Below are 24,631 nucleotides of genomic sequence, written 5' to 3'. Positions count from 1 at the left end.
AATCTCAACACTGCTATCCCAGTTATCCGTGTTGCTGCCAAGGAACCTGTGGCTGACCCCAGTGGTGACCCAGCCTGGATGGGGGAAAGCCTGGGTGAGCTCAGACATTGAAAAAGGTTGGAGACCCTGGGGCTTTCTGGCCAGCATTGAGCAACTACACAGGTAGTGAGTCCTGCCCTATGGGTGTCAGTAGCAGATGTCACCACCTGGTATTTCAAAGCATCAGAGTAAGGTGCCTTACTGGAGCTGAATGGATTGTGTTGCACTGAGACCTTCAAGGAATTTGTGGGCAGACCATGCTTTTGTTTCCCCCACAGCCACCTCTCCAGAAAGGGACCCTGTCATGTAAGAGTCCGCATTTGCTGTTGCTGTTTTCTACATCCATGCAGACACGCGATAGTCGCACACACACTGCTGGCATTTCAGCTCTGACTCAGGGTCTCTTTTCAGCAGGGAGCTGAATGCCACACTCCTGATTAGAGGTTTTCTCGACACTTATGAGTCATTTGTCCTGCCCTGACCTTCGTGAGGGAATCTGGCTGACTGGGCTGCATTAGCAAAGCCATCAGCTTCTAGAAAGTAAAAGCTGCACGCATCCAAGGAAAAAACTCTTGCTTCTAGTTGTGAAACTCTCTGCTAGAATCAGCATTTAAGCCTACCACCATTAAAGTAATCAAGGAGTGGATCTGGTACTATTAACCCATCTCACCCCTTTCTGATCCCAAGTGGATTCATGGTCATCGCCCAATACGAACAGATTTGTAACCCTTGGACACAACAGCATCACCTTGGCTCAGTTTTCTCTCCTCCCAAGTCTTCTCTTAGATTTTACAAGCTTTCACCAAGAGACGAGGAATATCTCAGACCAGATCATGTCATGGTTACCGGTGAGCATTCAGCCAGGACTGTCCAGCCTTAGCATGCGCAGGCTTAAACCCAGGAGCCGCCACTCAGACCAGCGAACCCCAACCACCACCTCGCAGCCCAGCCCAGCCCTACTGGGCTGCCAATGGGGCTGCTGCCAGGGCAGGTCAGCCTTGACCCCTGCCTATGCCCAGCCAAGGGCAGTACGCTTCACTGGCCAAACCCAAACCCTCTCCATATCCCATCCTTGTGGCACTGGGATAGGAGACATTATGCTCCACAAAGCCCTTTTTTCACCCATCCAAGGCTATTCCTAAATTCTTCAATGTCTGCAGACACTGCATAGCACAGTGTCTCTCCCATGCCAGCCTCTATCTGATGTGGTGACTGGCACCACAGCCTTTTATTTGGTCTCAAAGGACATGGTGGCTGCAGAGAAGGAAAATAAAATCCTGGCAATAGTACATCTCCCCTTCATCAGGAGAACCCAGGGGTTTTGCGAAGAGGCAAATGAGTCCCAGGCACCTGGCAGCCATCTGAGCAGATGAGTCATTTGGGGAACTTGGGTTAACAAGAGCTACATGCATATGTAATGCATCCCAGGGTTTCTGCCTGCTTTCAGATTGTGCAGGGATGTTTGTGGAAGCTCTGGGGATGCTGAAGACTCATAGGCACCCTTGAGCCTCCTGAAGGGAGAGGTTTGACTTTTTCATTGTTTGCCAACAACACCAAGCTGTGTGACTCACTACTGTGCATCGCCAGGAAAATGCCTTCAGGTGAGATGCTGGTGAAAAGTCTGCAAGGGGAGGATGAAGAGCAGCAACATTAGCCTGTGTAAAGCTGCTTTCTGAGATACAAGCTGAGGTCTCAACATGGTATTGATATCCGTCAGTGCTGCAACCCTTGGGAAATCTTACTCTTCAAGTTATCCTGGGTTCTTTTTCAGGATGCTTGTCTTACTACAGGTGAATCAGGGGAGAATGAAATACACCAGCTTTATTAATGTTTCTTTAATGAGTAACAGAACAAAAATGTTGGGACTTTTACTAATTATTTTACACAGAAAATATTGGAATGATGTATCAGGTGGTTTTGTGTCTATTTTGCTCTGTTTTATTTCCATGTAAAAATATACATCTGGTACACAAGATTAAAAAAAAATAGATTTTCACAACAAAATAAGCACTTTGAGCACTAAAAAAATCACTTGTGCACTTTAATGTTGGCCTGAATATTTACATTTTCTAGCCGCATCCCCTCCCTACCCCAAAAATGTGCAAGCCCCAGATTATAAATATCAGCTGTGTCTGGTATACAAAACTTTCCCAGAAAAAGGTCAGGAAACACAAGCATAACAATGCTGTGGCTCAGACAATTTGATTTTAACTCCCTAAAACCAGTAAAAACAAAAAAAGACTTCAACTTTTGCCAAAAGAAAAATGGCACAGGGAACACAATACAAGTTATCAGGCATTGCAAGCAGAAAGGGAAGAAATTTTGAGATGTGATACCTTTCAGGAGAATAATGGCACAGACCAGGTAGCAATAGTATGTTTTCAAAAGGTCAAAAAGGTTTATGAAGGACTGATCTTGCCTTTGTGGAAGAACAGCATAAATTAGATGTCTCTTAAAGCCCTTCTCCACCTAATTTACTCTTTACTATGCTGTAGGGTTGGATAATGGGAAAACAGTTTCTACAGACAGCATCTGCTGACCTTGAACCAAGGCAACATGTCAGGAAATGCTGACATGTTGGTAATGTTGTTTTCTGGCAACAGTTTCTTTCCACCACTTTGAGTCCTTCTCTGGTAGACTGTGCTGATCACACTGAAAAGTGGCCTAGTTCACCTCCGCTGTCCTGGGGCCACCTTGCCGTTAGTCCAGCCAGTGTTGGATGCATCTTAGAGCATCATGAAGTCCCGTCTGCCAAGTGTGAAAAATCCCTTGCAGGGAAAAATGGTCCCTTTGGTAAAGCATGAGCTAGGGCAGAAGGAAAGACATTCATAGCTCATGGTTAAAAACAGTACATCAGCAACTAACCACATGATCAACTGTCACCAGCTTTGCAGAGTTGATCTCGGATGTTATCACAAACCCACTGCGTGTAAGAAAGGTAACAGGCACCATTTGGTAGCCAAGGTCACACCTGCTCACAGGGCAGGAATCACTACTAAAACATTTGGAGATCAGTGTAGCTGAGATCAAAACAAGAGGAAAGGTAGCTGCAGGGGTGATATCAAACATGGGATTGAGTCTTAGAAACCAGAGTGTGCAAAAGTCAACCAGACTTGCCTAGTTCTCCAGTAAGTCAGTGACTTTCTAAGGAGCCATACAACAGAGACTGGGATCTATGAAAAAATCTGTCCAGAGATGCTTGGCAGGCTCAGGATTCAGCCCTGGCCTGAAGAGGCTCTTCTGCAGTGTTTGTAGTTCATGTCGAAATGCCCAGAGCGAGCCCTTGGGAAGAGGCCTCCCACCACAGGGTGTCTTGTCCCATCAGATTCCAAATAAGCCAGCTGAGTTGACCTGCCAAAATGCTTCAGTGGCAAATTCGTTCTGTCATTTCTTTCTGCATTGAAGGGGGAGAGAAAAGAAAGAAACAGTAAGTGCGAAAGACAGGCTTTAGTAGCGTCACTTGTCAGGCAGTTTGGTAGGTGTCCAAAAACAACCTGAGGAAGCAACTGTGGGAGCCTTGGAGAGCATTTCTGTATTTCCCATGCCAGCCCTCCTGGGAACTGCTCTGCCTCAGCAGCTCCTTCCTGGCATCCTCCTCAGTCTCTGTGGCACAAGGTTATTGTGGCCAAGCCCTAGCTTTGAGAGCAGTCCAACAAAGAGCATTGGCTGAGATGTTGAAAGATGCAGGTCCTGCTCCTGACTCAGCCACTGAGCAGCCAGACAAGGTGGTGCAGCACTCAGAGCCTCCCTTTGCAGCTGCCTAGGGATTTGGGATGTGGAGCTGCTCCCAGCTCTTACTCCAAGAGTCGAGAGCCTCCTCCGGGAGGAAGACGTGGTTTTGGCAAGGGATCCCATGGTCACACTGCAATGCAAATGAGTGCTAATAACAGAGGGCCACAGGAAACCTGTGAGACTGAGCTCTGTTTAGGTTAACAGACTGTTTTCTTTAGCCAGGATGGCATCATGCCAGCTGCATTAGGAAGGTGCCCAGCTTTCAGCTGGCGGAAGATGGTATCTGTCCTTGCCTTAAGGAGCTCAACTAATAGCTTGCAAATCATGTACATTGCTGCAGCGAGGAGTCTGTGATTCTGTCTGCCTCATCAAGTTCATGGCTTCTGAATCTGTGTGCACACAGACCCCTCACACACCCCAGAGAAAGGTTTGCCACATTAAAATGTACTCCCAACGCAGATTTCAAGTAGGAGTGGTCTGCAGAGAAGGAAGGATGCAACTCTGAAAAAAGGAGAACTAGAATAGTAGGATGACGCTTGAGTAACCCTATAAAAGGCCCTTTAGTAATATAACCAAGGGAGACAGAAGCTGCGGTGTCAGCTCTTCAGTGCTGAAAGCTTTGTTTTTAAAATCCATTGGGGGAGAGTGGCAAAGAGATGGCTTCTCTGTAGGGGTAACATGGAAAATCACTCAAGCACAGAACCCTGCCATCAAATGAAAAGCCAATGCTCTGTCACAAAATCACGCTGCAAACAGGAAGTGTTTGCAAACATCTCGGAATGAGAAAGAAGGGGTGAGAAGACTGTAACCATCCCATTGCAACAGCATCCAGCCTACCCAATTAGTGCAGCACCATGCACAAAAGCAGCCTTGAACGGGATGGGTTGGGGCAGCCAGTGGACCACCAAGCCATCTGTGAGTTCCTCAGGCTGGCCCCAAATGTCCAAAGCATTCATCACACTCTGGAAATCCCCACAGCTCTGCCTTGGTATGTAACCAGCTGGACCGCTGCCAGTGCTGCTGCCCAGCACCGTGACCTGCCCTTGTCAGGGAAGCAAGTGCACGGCTTCTCTCTGCCGTATTTCTTGATCTGTTGAGAGGGTGAATCACGTCCTTCCGCTAGTTCTGCCTGTACAAAGGATCCATCTCACTCTCGGCTCCCAAGATTTGCTGCTAAGAAATCACATCCCCAAAGAATCTTGACAAAAAGGAAACTGAGGCAGCAAAGGGAGATTCAGCCAGAGGCAGGCTTAGAAATTGGGAACTCACTCATCCCCCAGTCCTTGTGAGTTTTCTAAGCTTTTGGGCCTAATGGGACATTTTATGGCTGGGGAGGTGCTGGGGTTTTTCTTTCTTTATATCTGAAAACTGGGGCTCCTCACTAGAAAGCCCGCATCTGGAAAGTTCCAGCCTTAATACAGCACTCAGAGACCTGCTGTCCTGCTCCAGATATGCTCCCTCCAGCTGCTTGGGGCTTTCCATAATCACGTGCAGGGAACAGGCACCTCTGCAGGCAGGAGTCTCCTCCCTCATGGGATTCATGGGGGCTAACTCTGGCCATCTAAATGCAAGGTTAGGACAGCTTTCTGGGCTCATGAGACAGTCAAGGGAGACTGAACCTTTCAAGGACAGTTCATCTCATCCCTACTGAGAGATTACCACCTTTCCAAAAAAGGTGCAGCAGAGGCTGGATGTTACTATTTGTGCATCTTCACAACTGCTGCTGAAGCAAAGCCAGAACAGCATGACTGCCAGGCTCCCCACATGCTCCACAGCACAATGCATCGGAGCCACACCAGGTTCCCAGGGGCTCATTGGAAAGCCCCTTGGATGTCCATGGAAAAACATCCCATTTTATTGCTTTTCCTGCCTGCAGCAGAGAGAAATGCTGGTGGAAGCTAGTGGATCAATCCTAACCCATACAGACTTTGGGACTGATGGCAGGGTCAAGCTGCAGCCTTCCTGGGTTAACAGCATGGCCAGCAGGACCATTTTCAGTTTTAGAAAGTTGTTTATAAGCTGCTGTAACTTGTCCCTCCCTCAGCTCAGCACTGCATCCCGGACACGGCTGTCCTCTGGTTGCAGGATGCTCTCATACACACCTACAGCAACTCATTGCCTGAGAGAAGGAGGTCTCCCGTGTGGTTGGGTCTGCTTGGGGCTTGGATGCCAGGCAATGGGCACACCAAGAAATGAGACACAGGTAGACCAGAGGTAAATGTGTCTCATTTCCTTGTAGTTTAACCCTGATTGCATCTCACGGGAAAATCTGTTCATCTTAGATTCATCCAGACCCATAAATCATCTCCTGTTGCATGTGAGTCACTGGCATTGAAAACCTATTTAGCAATGTCAGCCTCTGCTTTGGCTGTTAGGTGCTAATTATTTAAATTAGCAAGCACCAGTCAAAGGAGATGACACCATTATGGGCTTATATCAAGGCTAAAGAAGTATGTAATGAGGAGTGGTGGTGAGGAAGACTTAACAGAGGACAGAGTGATGCTGAGCTGCCATTTTCTGGAGCTGAGGGCCATTGTGATAATGTAAGTCACAATCAAACTCTACAAAATAATGTAGATGCTGTTGTCATCCAAGTCTCCCCTGATTAGATCATCATCTCTCCATCCCCCCACATCACGATCAGAGCAGGCAGGCAGCAAATTGACTGATACAAATGAAAGCAGAGGAGTAGAGCGCTTAGCACTTAGGGGCAGGGGCATCCACCCCTCTCCACCCCCAGATACTCCTAAACAGACAGCTCATGCTGGGACTTTTCTCAGCTCTTTCTCTCTCTGGGTCTTGCCTTGCTGCTGGATATGGCCATTTCTGCACCCAGCCCTTATCACAGTGTGCTAACTACTGGGTTCCCTGTTAATTGTTCTCCCCATTGCAACATGTCCTCCCTAAGTCAGACCACACTCAACTTTGCCTGTGACACACTTGCTTCTCTTACAGAACTATGTGCATTTTCTAGTTTATGTGCCTGGGCTGTCTGGCCTCTGCTTCCTACTAGTCGTGCTACTTTCAAGGATTCTTGCTCTCTGCTTGGCTAATTGCTTCCCAAGGGAGGCTGCAGAGAAACTTGGGAGCTCCAGCTTGGCCTTTATAGCTGTTGTCTGGAGCTGCATGTCCTACTGGGGCTTGCCTTCCTGCAGCCTCATTGTAATTCACACTAGGATCTCAAGCAGGGACCTTAGTCTGCTAATTGGAAAACTCAGGACCGTGCAGAGGAGACCTTGGGTTCAAATCTGACCTCTAAAAGCCATGTGGACACAACTGGCTGGAAACACTTTGATGTGCAAATTGCATTAGAGCTACCAAGACAGTATAGAGGGACACTGTATTACGGTGGTCCTGAGGATACCAAAGAGCAATTCATAGACATGGCAGCAGAGGGAAAGTTTAAGGAGCGTTTTCAAAGGGTAAAGGTTTTCCTCAGTGTTGCTGGGAAGTTCTCTCTCAGAGCACTAAGGCCGATGGTTACAGGATGGAAAACGTGGGTGTGCTTCTGAGGTAGGGTAGCTGAAAGAGTCCAGAGAGGGTGACTGCACTGCTCAGAGTCCAGCCCCCACCTGAATCTACCAGCGCTGTGTTCAGCTCATGCCACTTTCACCCCCTCCACCTCCCCACCCCTCGGGCATCCTTACCAAAGGCTCCAGCTCCCGATGGTCAACGAGGCTGAACTCCCTAATGAAGTAGTAAAAGTGCTTGTAGCAGGTGTTGACGTGAGCCTCAGCACCCATGTTGATGATGCTGTCAAAGTGGTGGATGTAGACATGGACAAAGACACGGAAGAGACGGGTGAGGATCTTAGTGCAAACTTGCTGGAACTGCTTGGGGAAGGGAACACCTGCAAAGCAGAAGCAAGTTGGAAGCCATTTGACCATTTCCAAAAAAAACCCAGCTAGCATTTAAATGTCACTCATGCTTAACAGGCAGTCATGGACGATGAGGAAGAACTCAGTGGCTAATGTCAACAGCTACACCACGGCAATGTGCCATCTAGCTCTCCTCACAGACTTCCTCATGGCACTCCCAGCAATTTCACACAGACATGGTCTGAGGATTTGCGGGATTGCCCTAGGAGAGAAAATTTCTCATCCGGTGGAGGAGGCCATGTCTCTCCACATCTGTCTCTATGCACAGCAATCTGGCAGAGGATCCTTCAGCCTACTCTCCCTGCCTTTCCCCTACGAGCCTGTGCAGACACAGCATAAGTCAAATTGTATTTACCCAGGTCCATGAACAAAACCAAACCTCCTTCCAGCAGAAAAGACACCTTCCTTGGTTCTCTGAATGAAAAGAACAGCTCATACTGTTTTTCTTCCCACACACACCCCCAAGCATCACCTTTGATGCATCAACAGAAAACAGGTGGGTTTGCTACCTTTTTTCCTGATCCTTGTTTCAAACAAATGTCTCATTAAAACAGGAAGAAAACTGCCCATCTTAATCATGTTTAGGTTGTAATTTCATTGCACCTGTCTGATGCGCCCGCCTGAAATGTCCTCCCAGGTTGTTTGAGAATGGGTCCCGCCACACCTTGGTGTATATTTAGCCTTGTCCCACCCAAGGACACAATTTCATACCCTGCATTTCTATCTGTTTAAATGCACTGCTATCACAGTGAAAATCTCAGAGGTGTGACACAGTCAGTGTCAGCAAGCCTGGGGTAAATCTCTACAGGAAGCATGGCTTTGAAACCCTGAACATATGTTTTTTTGGGAGGAGGAAAATGAAACAACTGGAATTTGTTTTCCTGAAGCTTCTTCCTCTCCCCTGAGCAATTCAATGCAAATTTGCAAAGAACAAAATAAAAACCTCCCTTCCCACGGTTGTACCAGCCTCCTCCCTTAGCTTCTTATTAATGCAGCACATAACCTCTTAAAAATCTTTCCAAATAATCTCTGCTCAACCATAGCCAGTTCACACGTTTTGCACTGTGGAAAGCATCAGCAAATCTCTCAGCTAAAAAAAAATTTAAAATGGTAATTTTATCTTTGAATCTTTCTCATCAGCCTTACTAGGCAATTAAGCTCTTTTTCTCAAAGGCTCCTGGCAGTTTTGTTTCCCAGCAGCAGTGCCATGCCTCTCTCCTCTGTGGGAGGCAAATGCAAAGGGCCCGTGCCTCCAACATCACGCGTGGAGCCTGTGTTTTCAATGGCCAGGGTTCGGCAGGTGCCGAGTTCAGTACCGCAGCACTGAACAGAAAACAATCTTTGGTGTAAAAGAGTCACCCTGAGCCCAGCCTCGTCTCCCTTTGCTCCTTGCATAGCGAGGGCGCGGCAGGCAGGGCAGCAGCGCGTTGCTCACGCCACAGGCAGATGCCCCAGCCAGCACTTGGAGGAGGACACGTAGCTCAGCTCAGCATAATGTGAACACAGAGAGGTGGTTTGGGGACTGATTCGTGGCCGCTGCTGTGCAAAATGACGAGCAGGCTGCAGCCCCTGGGCTGCTCCCCCAGCAGGGACCTCCACATGACCCGTTTCACTGCCAGGTCTAACAGATCCCGTTAGGACTTTCGGGGAACGGTGTTTGCATCTGGCAAAGTACAACCAGGCTGTCGCCATGCCAGCAGCTTAGAGATGGTACTGGAGATCTGCTTCTGCCCCACACCCTTGACTGCAGAGCTCTCCTTGCCTGCCAGTCAGATAAGGGTGGGGATGAGAGAGAGATCTCCAGGTTTCCCTGCAGTCAGGAAGGACACGACGCTTTATCAATGGCTTCATTTGAGCTTTTTGCACTGAGTGAGAATTTGCTGAGCAAATAAAAGCCATAATCACCCAGCTGGGGACTCAGACGTGTAGTTAGGGTGGCCCCTGCAGACCAGCATTGAAGAGCCAGTCAAGAAACATATTTTTTTTAATAAAGAAAAATTCATCGCAGCAAGTAATTTTTGATGAACACATATTGCCGGGCCCTGGCTGGGGAATACATGCTGTTCTGAACAGCCTGTCTCCCTGGGACCAGAGTCGAGCAGTCGCTGCTGGGAAGTCAGCAAAGTGCCAGCAGGCAGCCAGCAGCATGTTTGTGGCCTCCAGTTTGTCACTCGTCCCACTCGCCTAGTGCCTCCTCCAGTCAAAGCAGGCAGTGAGGAAGAACTCAGACCTGACCAGCTGCCAGGAGTTTATTGCCAAACTGCAAAGAGCGATAGCGAAGGAAAGCAGCAAACCATAACCCAGTCCTGAACTCAGAAAGAAGTAAGACAGTGAGTGGACAGATCAGAAGGATCTCAGGCTCCAGGGCCGACAGCATCTGTGGTCCAGATGTTGCTGTTAGATGAGCCACCTCTAGAGCTGGCAGATGGTGGCAAGTAACTTTATACCACTTTTGTCCTGAGGTTAGCCAGAACCGTCTTGTCCTATAAATCAGCTGCCAGCAAGTCTTCATGGACAAGCTGGCAGCTGAGAGACTTCGAGGTGAGACACCTCCAGCTACATCCTGCACTCTCCAAAAGCAGCTCGTGCATCAGGGAACAGATATTTAGCATAAATCAGAGAACATTTTGGGTAGGAAGGGACCTTTAAAAGTCATCTACTCCAAATCTCATGACCATCAGCAACTATGAGAGCTGCTGAGATACCTAATACCTAATGATGCCTGGAAAGATACCATCAAGCTTCCAGGACCTAAAAGTACCCTTTGGGCTACCTAGCACTGTGCTTTCACATGAACCCAGCAGCAGCAGCTCCCGGGAGGTGAAGCTGGGCTGCTCTTCTTTGTGTCCATCACAAGGTGTCAGTGTGTGGCTGGCTGTCGCTGATGGACTTCTACAGGTGACCCCTCACCCGACCATGTCACGGACACCACCACCCACTATGGTCCTTTGGGTCTAGGGGTCACTGGGGTCCTGCTCTGGCTCTTCCCCCCGGCATCACCCTTCTCACTCATACACACGCCCAGGGAGGCAGGGGCAGCCGCAGCAGCACAGGACACGACCCTCGGCCCTGGGGTCCTGCTTCCTCTGCTGGAGCTGCAGCCATGTCTGTGTGCCTCTGCCAGGACCCTCAATACAGGCTACGGATGCTTGGCTGGACCCTGCATCTGGCACAGGGGCCTGTGCCAGCTGATCAAAGCGCTTCCCCACGGGAAGGAAGCAGGGTGGATATCTGATAAGCAGGTTGCCTCTGCCAGCAGCAAGTCATGCCTTGCTGCTGATCTCCACTGACTTGGAAAGCAAGCCACAGCAGCCACAGCAGGCACTGGCCACGCTGGCGAGGAGCTGGAAAAATTCCCCATCCCCTCGCCCAAAGCTGAAAGGAAAGGGCTTTCCAGTAAAGGCTGCATCTGACCAACCTGGGGAGAGCAGCAGAAAGATCCGGCATAAATATGGCTTGCCCTAGGTCACAGCTGCTGGTGCAGCGGATGTCCAACAGACAAGGCATGTGACATCCTCTCCAGCATGCAAGGGGACACAGCGAGAGCAGGCTGTGCCTCCTCCCTGCAACCAGGCGCACACTGCAGCCAGCACGTCCCAGCAAGGGGGAAGCCCTGGGACAGGGATCTCAGCACTGGCCACACACTGGTCCTGCCCTTGCTGATGTTTAGCTTTAAACCGAGCAGCTGAGCTCCCATAAGTTCATTTCAGAGCCATCCTGGCTGCTAGAAGGGGTCACCCTGACAGCAAGTAGGGAGCAATGGGGCCCCAGGCATGAAGGGTGGCAGGCTGCTCCCCTCATGGCTCCCACCTCCCTGTCAGGCTGGGCCAGGCAGTGGCAGAGAGACCCCAGTAGCGGCCAATGCACCGATAAGCAGCACCTGGGAGCAGGGCAGTGGTGGCCCTTGCTTGGGGGTCTTCATCTTGGAGGTGGTGCACGGTGGCATAAACCAGCAGGAGTAGCAGCTTGGTGAGATGCACGGATGAGGCTGGTGGGATTGACTGCATGGCTGAGATGACCTTGTTAGCAGATGTATGGCACGCCAGGGGAAAGTCAGGATGAAGCCCCAGGTTTTGGCAAAGCACCCTGGCAGGTGCTGCTGATGGGTTTTGCTTCACCCTCCCAGCCCTACACACATACTGGGACCCAGCAATGCCATTCCACTGCATCCCACTGATGCTGGTCCCAGCTGCCCCAAGGGGCAGCAGAACACCACAAAACCCACCTGGGCTGATTGAAAGGCATTGAAATTACTTTTACATTTAATTCACTGGTGCTCACCATCCAGCAACCTTGGAGAAAGCAGCAGCAAACCCACAATCTGGCAAGCAGTAACCCTCTGACTCTTGCGTGATGACGAGGAGGGGACCACAGGATGCAACGTGAGCTTGCTCAGATACTGGGAAAAAGATTTATACACAGGGTCAGCTCTTCTCCTCCACCCATGATCACAGGTGTGCACTAACCAGATACTCCACACAGACCAGACAGCCAGCAGCTGGGAGCATCACCTGTCCCAGGACATAAACGCAGCCCGGTCCCAGGAGGAGTGGAGCAGAGCAGCCATCCACAGCGCAGCAAAGGGAGAACCTTACTCATGCTCCAAGCCAGGGCAAAAGCTGTCAGGTACAATTTCACTCACTGCAACACAGCCAAGGCACTGGCAAGCAGCATGACTCACAGCCCTGAAATGAATTAGCACCTTCAGTTTACCTTGGATGTTTTGCTTCAAAACCCCAAGATGTGATTTAATGCTCTGAGAAATCTGTTTTCCCTACTCTGTGCTGATTGCTTCAAAACATAAGGAAACCATGTGGGACCACGTGTAAAAGGAAATGAAAATGAGAGGTAACAAAGTGCCTGTGCATACGGAAAGGGACTGTGAATGGCTTTTGGATCTCTCCTGCCATCTCTCCCATCCCTAACCCTCATGCTCCAGCCAATTTAATTTTTTCATGATGAATCAGTACTGGGAAGCTATTTTGCTTCTTGGCAATTGTATTTTTTTCCTCTGCAAAAGCAGTAATTCAATGAACTACATCATGAATTATTGTTGTTGTTGTTATTTCTCTACTCCATTTTGGCCACCCTGGTGTTCAGTGATTCATTTTTTCCTAAAAATAAGTCTTTAAAGCCCCATTTAAAACTAATGGCATGATGGCAGCTGCAAGCTGGTGTGGTGTTAATTTTGGAAGAAAACAGGCAGAAAAAAAGACAAGTCATGTAAAAAATAGCCAGCTGAGAGAACGGCAATAATTAGCTGAATTCTGCACATTTTTCTCCTGTCGTTATGGGGAGAAAGTATTGGATCATTTTGCACCAAGTTTTCTCTGGTTTTTATAATTGTTTTGGGACCACGCTTGAATGGCAGAGCTTGAGTTTTGAAATGCTTTCCAAGAACTCTTCCAAAATCTCCTGTGACTGATGCTCTTTAGAGCTGCAGGCACATTTGGCAGAGAGCACGGGGTGTTTCCGGCGCTGAGTCTGATCCAGACTCTGCGTCTGCTCTGATTTAATAACGGAGAGGTTTCAGAAGCCGTGATGGTGCTGATGTAGGATGCCTGGCCTTGTGCAACCAGCAGGCTGATGCTGGGCTGACCAGTGCCAATGCAGCCGACTGCCATGGGCCCGGCAAATCCCATCCACCCTCTTCCCCAGTGCGCTACTGCCCCACAGCACCTCCCTAAAACCAGGCACTGCAGAGCAGAACGATGACTGGGAGGAACCAATATTTTCCAGGTGGTAATTTGTTCATGTGGCCACTCACTGAAGAAATCTACTGATATAGTTTTACCAGATGGTAAAAATACACCTGTAGAATCATTTATTCTTTTCCCTGCATGGGAACAACGTTCATTCTCCATCTAAATGTATTTTTCAGGACAGCCACATTAATTGGAAGAGTGGAAACAGAGTGCTAACGTATGCAAACTGATACAGGTCATCTGGGAAAGCTGCTGCTGCTGTAGATTTATAGTGATCAAGATGGCATAGCTCACTCCATGCAGGGATTTGTCTCATCTTGACTGGCAGACAAACAGGTTTCCGCTCCAGAAGAATGATTATACAACAAAGTCTTTAAGTGGGACCGAGCCCTGCAGGTGGATTTCCCTGAGGTTGGGGAAGACACAGTATCTCTCCTCAACCCCTGCTGCGGTACACAGAGGGCTTGGCAGCCCCCCCAGCCCCATTAAACCACCACAGGGATTTTCTACTGGTGCAAGTGTGCCATCCGAGGGCTGTGGTCCTGCTGGTTAACTCTGCCAGGTCACAAGCTGTCTGCTGGCATCAGGCTCCCTTGCTGCTGTTTTGGATATCAGCTGCATACACTCTGCATCGCACAGCTTGGCTAAACCAAAGGTGTTTGTCACCCAGGTTGCTCTGCTCCCCTCCCACCTCTGACACACGCTGAAGGACCAGATGCTTTAGTGGTGCATATCAGCCCGGTTCTGCTCCAGTCACCGAGAGTTGTGCCTGTTTACCCCAGGCAAGGACTCCCTCATGATGCCAAAGGATGCTGTAAGCCCACAAGCCAGTGAACCATCTGTGCTCATTTCCACCTGAGCCTCTCAACCCAGCATGAAGGATTTCCCCCCTTTGACCCATGAAATACCTCTCCCTTAACTGCCAGGACAGCCATGAGCGAGCCCCACTGAATTGCATGCTGCTTCAGGCTTTGTGGCTTTTGGATGGAAAAGGATGCTGAGGTTAGCCTCAGGCAACATCAGCAAATTTGGGGAACACTTGCTGTTTCTTAAAAAAGAAAAAAAGAAAAAGTCAATTTTGTCTGTGGTCAAGTGGCCTTAGCCAGGGAGATCTTTGTACTGGGACAGTTTTATTGCGCATAGCAAAGAGGGGCCGGGAGGTAAAGCTGAGATGCACAAGGCTCATGAAACACCTGCTGAGATGGTGGTCGGCTGTCCCAGTGGACCTCTTCGGTACAAGCAGGAGTGGAACAAACCTTCACGCTAAATCCCATCTCTGCTGCTAATATTGAAGAGCCTCACTGCAACTCAAAGCATGAAATATAAAATCTCCCCCCATCACCACATCAGACTCCTTTCCCCTCCTTAAAACAGCTCACATCTCCCCTATGTCCTCTCGGTGCCTTATTCCCCTTGTCCTGGGTCTTTTTGCAAGGGGTTGGCTCCCTAGGAGGAAGGCTCAGCATCCCTGTTTTTTCGCCTGGTCCCTGAGCCCTGCATCCCTCCCCGCTGTGCATCCCCCAGGCTTGCCCATCATCTGGCGAAGCAATGAAGAGCAGCCCGGCAGGAACAGGCAGATGTGACATTTCCCTTCAGCCAAACACCTCCATCTTCTGAAATGCCAGAGCTGCCAAGCAATCACCCAGCACACAAGGCAGGCCACTGAAAGGCAGTTAATTGGGGACACACTGACAACAAAGTGCCACCAGCTCCCTCCTCCCCCTGCCTCCACAACAGCCTTTCATGCATTTTAAAGTGTGATCTCTTTCCTAAGAGAACTAACGGAACTAAGCTAAGTTTCCTTTCACATGTGTGAGGCCAGAGCCACCAAGACACGCTGGCAAGGGGACTGAAGTCACTCAGGGACACAGGGGTCCTCACAACAAAGAGGTTTGGAAGAGGCACGCAGGAGTGGCTTTGGAAGAGAAAAAAATGGGTTTGCCCCATGACTGCTTGCAGCCAGCCCATACCTCACCCAGAACTGTCCCCATGCCAAAACAAAAGAAATGGAAACCAGAGGCACCAGCCATTCCTCCCCAAGTTGAGACATGTTACACTTCAGAGGGAGAAGTGCCAGAAATCAGGTGAAAACCAGGAGGGCACGACTGTACTTGGGTTTTGCATCGCAGAGGGAGATGAGGGGTAGCAGAGGGTGCTGCGACGCCACTATCCCTCCCCAGCTGCCTGTATTCTGCTGTATTAAGACTCCTTGTAGCTCTGACTCCCCAAGGCAGCTTTCAAGCATCACATCCCAAATCCCACCTGAAAGGCATGAAATTGGACCAGGGCACTGTCCTTTCTGGATGGAGGGAAAACAGCGTAAATCCACATCTGTGCCCCTGCTTTTAATGGTGCGCAGAGCTTCTCCTTGGGAACAAGCTGCTTGGGGAAGAGGCAGCCCGTACCCTGTGGCTGCTGTTTCGCCCCTCGGCAGCAGCAAGCCTGCGCCCAGCTGCAGCCAGAATCAACGTCGATTTTGTTGTCCCCAGCAGAGCTGGGGCTGCCGGCACAGAGCATCCTGCGCTGACACTGTCAGCCAGCCACACATCCAGACTCCTCCATCTGCCACGATGTGTGGAACCCACTGAGCCCACGAGGGAGGGATGCCTCCGTGGCACAGCAGATGCCCCCAGTGAATCCCAGGGGATGGCTCCCTGGCGTGCACTGAAGGCAGCCTGTCTGCCTGTCCTCGCCCAAGGATCTGGCACTGCACTACCCAGCTCTGCCCCAGACTGCTGGCAAGGGGAAGGCAGCAGCAATTGCCTGCAGGTCTTGGCTTCAGGTGATGGAGGGAGAGAGAAAGAAACCCCCAGAGGGGCAGTTGTACCACCATAATCCCAGGCAAAGCCAACGGAGCCAAGTCAGACCAGGGGTTTGGGGGGCCACCCCATCCCAGCGGCCAAAATTAATAGTTAACCAGCCTACCAGCACTGCCTCTCCTCTTGCCTGCAGAGAGCCGCAGCCCCTGCAAGGACCAGAGACTTTCTCGAAAAAGACACGCAGCTAGATGCTACAGCACAGCCAAATGGGGCTACAGCAGTCAGTGGCTGCCAGCAATCCCACATAGACCATTTTCTTCAATGTTTTCCAGCATATTAATAAAAATCCTGATCCAAAACTGCACTGATTTCATACAGCTCTGTCAGCTCTGCTGCTTGAAAAACCAAAAAAGTCAAGCAGACTTGCAAAACCATGCTTGCCTTCCCCCTCCCCCCTGCACTGAAGCTCGTTAAATCTTCTTTTACATTCAAGTAGCTTTGTGTTTCATCTGAAAAGCAAGTGCTCCAAGGCATAGCCTGAGGCTCTGGCAGCCCCACCAGGTAAGGCATCAGCTCCAACCCTTGAACTCATCTCCCCAAACAACAAGAAAGCGGCTAAGTAGCAGGGCTAATACTAGCCTTGGCAGCTGCCAAGCGCTGGAAGTCAGCAGCAGAGGGGTTAGTTTGCAAGTTGTGTTGCCTTTGGCAGCTGCTGCAAGCTCCTAAGGCCCAACTTTTTGAAGGGGCGCATCATATACCCTGGGGGTTGACAGCTGGAAAGGCCAGATCCCGGGGACAGGCATCTCCACTCAGGCAACACCTCAGCTAAATAGCAAGATGTGATGTATAATCAGGGCTGAGATGAATTAGCATAGATGGAAAGGAGCTGAGAAGTGAAGCAGCAAGGTGGGACGAGGGTTAGACCTTGGAACCATGAACCTACCTGGAAAACTAGAAAGAAATTGAGTCAGTTGAGAGAAGAGCATGCTGCAGGGGTGTGATGACAACTCTAACGAGCCCAACTGTGGCTCAGCTCCTTGAGGAAGAGCAAGGAAGCTGACAACCTACCAAGCCTCAGTTTTCACAAGCGCAGCATACCTGGAAAAAGTGCAAGCACAGAAAAGGACAGCATTGTTTTCCACATCCCCTAGGAGCAGAAAGAGGAATGCCAAGCTCAATTAGCAGCAAAGGGGAATGGGACAGATACCGAGGAACACCTGGAACAGGAAAGGCCACGATCCTTGAGGTTGCAAAGCTTGGCAATACCAGCCCTGAGGTGCACCGGCAGCGTGGGAAGCTGCACCAGTTACGACCCCAGCCTTCTTGTGAAGAACCAGCACACACTCACCTATCCTGGTGGGGAAGATGTCCTCGTTGTTAATGAGCATCTCAATCCAGTCCATCAGCATACACATGTACTGCGGAGCCGACAGCTTGGTTGGCTTCTTGTATTTGCTGTCATCCTGCCACCTGTACTCATACTTGAGTCCACCGGACATGATGGGGCAGCTTTTCTCCGTGCAGTACTCCGACATGGTGCCGTAGATGAGGTTGATGCGGTTGAAGAAGTCCACTACGTGCACAGCGATCCAGTCATTGATGCTCTCGCCAGGAGGCAGCTGCACCACTGCTTTCAGGTCCAGCCCAGACTTGAGGGAGGCCTGGGCTTTCTTGTACAGCTCAAAGCGCTGGGTGCCCGGCTCAAACTTCTTTCGGGGACGAAACGTTTTGTCTTTGTTGAAGACTTGCTTGAGACACAACGCCATAGCGGGCAGGGCTGCCCAGAATGAGGGCAGAGGCTCAGCGCAACGTGAAACCCAAGTCTGGGGTCTTCAGGGGTAGAGGTTTCTGGGAGGAGAAAAAGACAGGTTTTGGTCACATATGAAGCCAGCTGCATGCACAGGCATGCTTGCAGGGACGAGTTCGCACCAGGATGCTGACTGACCCTGCTGCTCTGGCAGCACATGGGGACGGAGATTTAGGGTGAGTTCCTGGCCCCTCCACACCCACCAGGGTGACCTGGAGCAGCTGCTGCCACCTCGAACAGCAGCTCCCAGCACTGGAGAGTGTGAGCGCTGCCACACATGCCCTGTGCAAGGCTTGATGGTAGACAGAGCCCTTCCTCCCTCCTGAGCACACCAGGCTCAGCAGGCTTCAGCCGGCCTCTTACCTCCAGGGCTTTTACCAGTAACCATTGCAATAAGGCAAGAGCCGTGATATTGCCAGAGTTCACCAGCCTCGGCAGTCCCAACCTGGTGGCCGTTTCCTCTTCCAGCAAAGGGGAAGCATTTATTTCCCAGGAAGTTCCAGCACAAATAATCCCCGACCCTGCCGCGGTGCCTGGCAAGCAATGCCCCAGGGACCACGCTGCGACTGCAGCTGGCTGCTGGTTCACACAGCCCCAGCACTGAGATCAATGGGAAAAGGGGGGATTATTTTTGTTGTTTGTCCAAAAGAACAAAACCCGCATCCAAAGAAGGGAAATGGCAGCTCAGCACAGCAACACGATGTGCCAGGATGCAGCCGGCCCTCCAGGCATGCACACAATGCACACAGGAGTGTTGGTGGGTGGCGTGGTGAGCTGATGCTCCAACTGCCTGGGTCTGGAAGTCACAGCTCAGCAAAGCGCTGAGCTCACCCCTTCCTCTCTGAGGTTAGCAGCACAGACCAGGCCTGCGGTATTTCCCCTTCCCCCCCACCCCCCCCCCCCCACTTTTCCTCCCTGAAGCTCCAGTGGAAATCCCATCCACCCCAGGCTGTCCTGGACAGGCTGAAATTGTGCATTTCATTAACCTGCACTCATTCCCAGTGGTGGTAACATGAGATCAAGGCCCCCTTGTGCTAAATGCTTTGCTGGGGCTTCGGGAAGAGAAATCCTCCAACAGCCTCCCCCCTTACAGGAGGAGATGGAAAAAGGCTTAAAAAAAGGAAGAAAAAGATTCATGGAAAGGGGAAGTGACTTACCCAAAGTCACAAGCAGGAGGGGATGGTGCCCTAGCAAAACTTGGATGCACATTCATCATTAAAAAGACAGCTTTTAGCTAAAAGCTTGCTATATAAACTTTTGTCTTCTAAACTTAGTCCCAAGCCACAGGCAGATCCCATTTTGCCCAGCAGAGACCAGCTAAACACCTTACAAGAAAAACCCTATGCTTCCCTCAAAGCCCACCCACAGGGGCATCACTGGGAGACGGCAGGACCTCATGATCATCCCAAACACTGGTAGGATCTGCCCGGTGGGGATTTCTACACCACAGCCAGCACGTGGCTGTGAGGGGAAAACCCTGGTGTGGGTGCAAACTCTCACGTGGGTGGAAACCCCGGCATGAGTGCCGTTACGTTACTGCACTAACCACTCTCCCGCAGGCTGGAGTGGTGCTTTGCCACCAGTATGTAGCTCACAGCATGGTGGCACCAAATCCCACCATGCTCTGCTGTGTCCAGGTACAACCAGACCTGAAACCGTAGGGGTTTAGGTGCTTTTTGTGCCATGAAGCAGGTCACAGCCATCGCGCAATGTTATGCAGTGTGACTTTAATAGCAGGGTATCTCCAAACCTTACCTAGCTCGTGTGGCTGGGTGGGTATTTTTTAATGGCTCCAGCCCTGTTGTCCTCATGTATTGCCAAAGGGCAATGATGAGGGGATGTTTCTTGGATGCTTTTCCCTCCCCTGTCCCAAGCAGCTGACCCCAACCATGTCAAAGAACTTGTTCCTCACTTCAAAAAAAAAAAGAACCACGAGCTCTCCAAAATGCCAACCGAGGAGCTGGCAGTAGGAGGGGAAGTGTCTCTGGTATGGCAGCCCAATAGAGGCCAGAGGACGCTGGGCACAGCAAGGCTGTAAAGAAAAGCCCTTATCCGGGGCTTCCCACCCGGCTGTCAAATATTCAAGGCACATGCTGTTGATAACACCTCTAAAAAAAGCCTCCTGGGGATTTTGCTAGTCCATAACAGTTTCTCAAATACGTACATATACATACATATATGTTTATATATAACTACTGCAATGGGGATACTCATCTAGTAACATAGGAAGTGCTGGGATATCCTTCAGGACGAGGCATCCAGCAGGGTCTGCCCGTATGGAGGTAGGCGTGATGGGGCGACCAGCGCCCGGCCCTGCAGCCAGCATGCGAGGGAAGGGGCCAGCAGCGCCTCTGCTGCTATCACCCCCCCTCAAAGCACTCATTACCAAGTGGCTCTGCCACCAAGCCAGGACATGGGGCTGTCCCTGCCTTGCTGTTGTCCATACCTTCATATGTGGATTTTTCCCCCTCTCTCCTGTCACACCAGCCGGTGGCAAAGGGCTCTAGCTGAAACATGAAGGCCATTAAAATAAGCAAAAATAAACAATTGTGCTCCTAATGAGAAGTCAGGATTTCCCCATCTGATGTTTTGCAGCTTCCCAGGATGGGGATGAAGCAGCACCCACCAATCTGTCCTGCAGCTCACTCTTCCCTGGCCCCAGCAGCCCCTTTTCCTAGCACCCAAATAAAGCCCTGTGACTGCCACCCCGCAGGGCTGGACGGGCATCAGATGGCACCATGCCAAGCCTGGGTCCTCGGTCTCTTTTCTGGGAAGATGGAGGATGAACAACTTGGTTATCCCTATGTCTATACTGGACCATCCCCACCAGGTTGCACAGTCCCTCCGGGTTAACATCAGTACAGACAGGGCTTGGGATCTAACCTAGGAGGTTTCCCTGGGACTTCAGCAAGGCAACTCGTGCCAGCAGACATTTTTCCGTGTCACCGCTTCTGTTGGCCTCGGCTCCATTCGCTCTGCTCCAGGAGCTATTGCTGTTTGCAGGCTCTCCATGAAGAGACGGGGTTGTTTCCGGGGTGATGAGAAGCCACCCCGGCAGATGATATCCCATCAGATGTGTCACTTGCAGGGGCCATCGGCAGTGAAGTCAGTTTTCCATTAATACTGGGTGGGGGTGGGGGTGTCCCGGTAACTCATCCCACAACTGCATCTCTGCATCATCCACAACTGGATCTCTGTTACCCTGCAAGCTGCTCTCACCCATTAGGCAGGTGGGAATGTGCTTCATGCTTCAGTACCATTCAAATAAAACACCAGTTCAAAAAAACCCCAAAAACCAAAACAAAAAACAACCAAAAAAAAAAAAAAAAAAGAGCAACAGACCTGCTAAGTATCTGCCAGGTGTCTTCCTACCATTCCTGGGAGTGGGGAAGCAAAACCCATTGCTGCCCAAGTGCTCAGAGCAGAGCTGTCCCCTGAGCCCACAGGATTCCAGCATGGCATCTCTGCTCCCCAGGCAGCAGTGCACGCCGGGGCAATGAGCAGTTTTGCTTTCAGGATCCTCATCAGCATAACTACCAAATTACCAAGTCATTAAAAGGCCTTGTCAATCTAAACTGGAGAAAAGTGTTCTCCAGAAATTAAATTTAATGCAAAGCCAAAAAACACATCCTGGGATTTCCTACCCGAAGAAGCAGAGATAGGCACCAGACAAAGAACAGATCTGTTGCCTACTTCGGTCCAAAGCTTTTTCTGTCAAGAGAGATCGAAGTGCAGGGAAGGATGTGAGCAGTGGAGGGAGGGAGCTGCACGGAGGCCAGGACCAGGGCTTGAAATACCAGCCACGGCTCTTGCAGCTGGGGTGCTGAGATGGGACATATCAGCTTGGAGCAAACAGGCTCTGCAAAGTCACGGATGCCCCAGTTTCCCCTAGGGCAGGGACCCAGCACCTGCCCCCACTTTATGGGAAGAAAAGCAAAGCCCTTTAGGAATGGACCTGGACACATCCTGAGTCTAACTGGTGGAAAAGGGCATCAGCAGCAAACACAAGATGAGATTTTCCCAGTGTCCACCTTTATGCATCTGACTCGGCCAGTGCTCTTCCATCACCAGCCAAGTATTTGGGACAGATCCATGTAAAGAGATGGAAAATGGGAGATTTTCCAAGGTTTAGCTGCAGCACAGAGTTCAGCTGAGCCTGATGTTCAGGGCTGTCGCATTCCTGGAAATCAGGCTGTGGTCCGCTGGGGCTTAGGGTGGGACAGAAGACCCGTCCAAGTCCAAATCGCCACTCGCACTGCCTGTTTTGGGAAATCCAAAGGGCGAGCTGCCATTCAATGAGCTTAAACAGCAGCTTTCTATGACATGACCGTACACATCCCGCTGCCAGCCCGTGCCAGCAGGGCCTGGACTGGCGCCGCGGCGGCAGCCTGCAGGTCTCTGCCTTAGGTTCCCACGTGCAAAATCAAAGCTTTCCCAAGAGGAGCCTCGGCAAAGGCTGCAGCCCCCCTTCACTGCACCGCAGTTCCCATCACGGGGTGGTGCCAGCACCCTGGGGGCTCTCACATCCCTTTCTGAAGCATCTGCAAACCCCCAAATCAAACCTCACCCTGCTCCTAGGAGCGGGCAGAGAGTGAAGCAGGCAGCCACGGAGCTGGCGAGTTTCTGCGCTGTTACCCTGTGTCCTCACCGAGGACAGTCAGAGGAGCATGAGCAAAGCTGCTGGGTGGAAAGAGGCAGCTGCTTCCCATGGGATGTCCACGCCATGGATGCTCGGTGCTCACCCCCATCCATGCTCCCAAAATAGCCTAGCTTTGCAGAGGGCTGGCTACAAACCCAGCTGAGCGGCCACAAAACCTCGTCCACAGCTGTGAAGGCTGCTGGCTTCAGTCCTGCCCCTGTTTTTACCAGAAGCAACAGAAACAAAACTTAGTTGAGTTTAGCAAGAACCAAACGAGCACAGGGTTAAGCACCGCAAGGCCAAGGCAGAGCTGCTGCCCGGGATGTAGCAGGCAGAAACACGTGAAAAACTGATTTCCTAGATTGCTGGCAGACCCAGAGATGAAAGGAAATGAACTGGATGAGAGGGGGTATAAGTTCAGGGTCAAGCTAAGCCGCTAATTTCAGATTTGAGGGTTGTTTTGGTCTTTTACTTAAGCTTTTTTTTTTTTTCTTTTTTTATCATTTGAAAACCACAGAGGAACACAGCAAGGCAAAGGCTTTGTTGTAAATTAAAAACAACTCTGAAAGGTCTGTTTAGAAACTGGCAAACAAAAGGGGAAAGCAGGCAGAGCAGCAGGAGGGGGGCTTCCTCCCCCGGGTCCTGCAGGCATGACGCAAGGTGTGGGTTTGACCCCAAGTAAGCTTTAGTCAGAAACTCAGCAGAAAGGATCAGTCAGACACACTGCCAGTCTTCTGCCTCAGTTTCCCCAGTTTCAGAGCTGCTTTCCCTCCCCAGGCTGCCTCTGTATTAAGGGCTGCAAAAGCAAAAGCTTCAGGGGGAAAAGTGCTTTGCAAGCGCCCCTGGGAAGCATTGATGATTATGGAGGGTAAGAAGAGAGAAAGGCTCTGACACCTGCACCTCCTGTGGCTCCGGTGCTGAGCGCATGCTCTCTGGATCCAGCCCCAGACGGTTACATACTTGCACAAGCCTCTGACTGGAAACCGCAAGCGGCTGCTTTAGCTCCCACCGCTTTGGGAAGAGGCCATGGAGGGAAAGCACAGGTCCATGCAGCTCCAGCCACTCAGAGCAAAGTGTAGTTTAAATAACTACCAGTTCTGCGCATCCCCATCGGGCTTCCCCGGGGGGATCTTGCCTTCAGCCACCTAGATCTCTACTTCTGCTTCCCTGCTTTAGGGGATTCCCTTCTGCTCACCACAGGCAGCAAAAAAGTCCCCTCTTGCCCCGTCCCCGGTAGAGGAGCAGGACAGGCATCAGCTCGGTCACCCTCTGCCAGAGCACCAACACAGTCAGCCAGTCTCCAGAGGGACAGCCTGACCAGAAACCACCTGGCCCTGGGGCTTGGCTGGCTTTTCACTGCTCTTAGGAAGCACCGCTGTCTGGCTGCTGATTTGACAGCCCTGTCTCTGAGCTTTCCTTCTAGCCCCAGAGGAATCCTGTTGCAAAGTTTGGTCTTCAGCCTGTCCTAGAGCATCTCTGCAAGCAGGGCTTCCTCTTGGTGGACTTGCACCCCGAAGACCAAAGCAGCTTTCCCCAAGCAATCCTTGAACTGCAGCCACCCCAGCCCCAATCCAGGCAGGGGCTGTGGGTGCACGGTGCTCCCAGGGAAGGGAATGTATCCCCTGTTTTCCAGCCTTTGTTATAGCCACGCCTGGTTTTAATTGTCTAAGGAAGGGGGGCTGCAGAAGGAGGATGCTTGGGAGCACAGTCTCGGGGCACTGGCCCTGCTCCGTCTGTGACTCCTGCTGGAGCCAAGCCCCAGCTGGGCTGTCCGTGAGAAATGGGGTTATTGGCTGCTGATCCCAAATATAACCCAAACGATGGAAAATTCCAGGAAATGAGCCAAGACAAGATGCCGGGAGGGGGATCAAGGCCCAGCACGCAGGCTGGGAGAGCTGCAGAGAAGCCCTGGGCTCTCAGCATCATCTCTCTACCACCAAATCCTCCTCGTGCAAACCTCCCCATTGCAGCAGAAACCCACGAGAGGTGCAAGCATCCTCTGATGCAGCCCCTCAGCACCCATCTCTGGAGCAGCAGCAGGACTCAGGCTCCCCGCCACAGCTGGGGGTAGC

The 24,631-nt window shown here is 51.0% G+C and overlaps 1 protein-coding gene across 6 annotated transcripts in view; it reads right to left on the bottom strand.

Annotated features, from left to right (window-relative positions):
- The window catches only part of MOB3C (MOB kinase activator 3C), a 38,667-nt gene that overhangs the window by 11,334 nt on the left and 2,702 nt on the right, over nucleotides 1–24,631 (bottom strand). For 3 of the 6 annotated variants that reach the window (XM_037404526.1, XM_037404525.1, XM_037404524.1), the window contains 3 exons: nucleotides 17,462–17,961; nucleotides 7,419–7,621; nucleotides 3,289–3,433 (listed from right to left, as the gene is read on the bottom strand). In XM_037404526.1, coding sequence (XP_037260423.1) covers nucleotides 3,404–3,433; nucleotides 7,419–7,621; nucleotides 17,462–17,879 — 651 coding nt within the window. In that variant the 5' untranslated portion in view covers nucleotides 17,880–17,961 and the 3' untranslated portion in view covers nucleotides 3,289–3,403. Of the gene's footprint in view, nucleotides 1–1,841; nucleotides 3,434–7,418; nucleotides 7,622–17,056; nucleotides 17,212–17,461; nucleotides 17,962–24,631 lie in introns of those variants that run through there. The other 3 variants (XR_005106780.1, XM_037404527.1, XR_005106779.1) reach the window with 3 other exon arrangements.

Source organism: Falco rusticolus, chromosome 11, assembly GCF_015220075.1.
Source record: "Falco rusticolus isolate bFalRus1 chromosome 11, bFalRus1.pri, whole genome shotgun sequence".
Classification (NCBI taxonomy): domain Eukaryota; kingdom Metazoa; phylum Chordata; class Aves; order Falconiformes; family Falconidae; genus Falco; species Falco rusticolus.
Note: the sequence above shows the minus strand (reverse complement) of the source record. Positions and strands in the feature narration are given on the sequence as shown.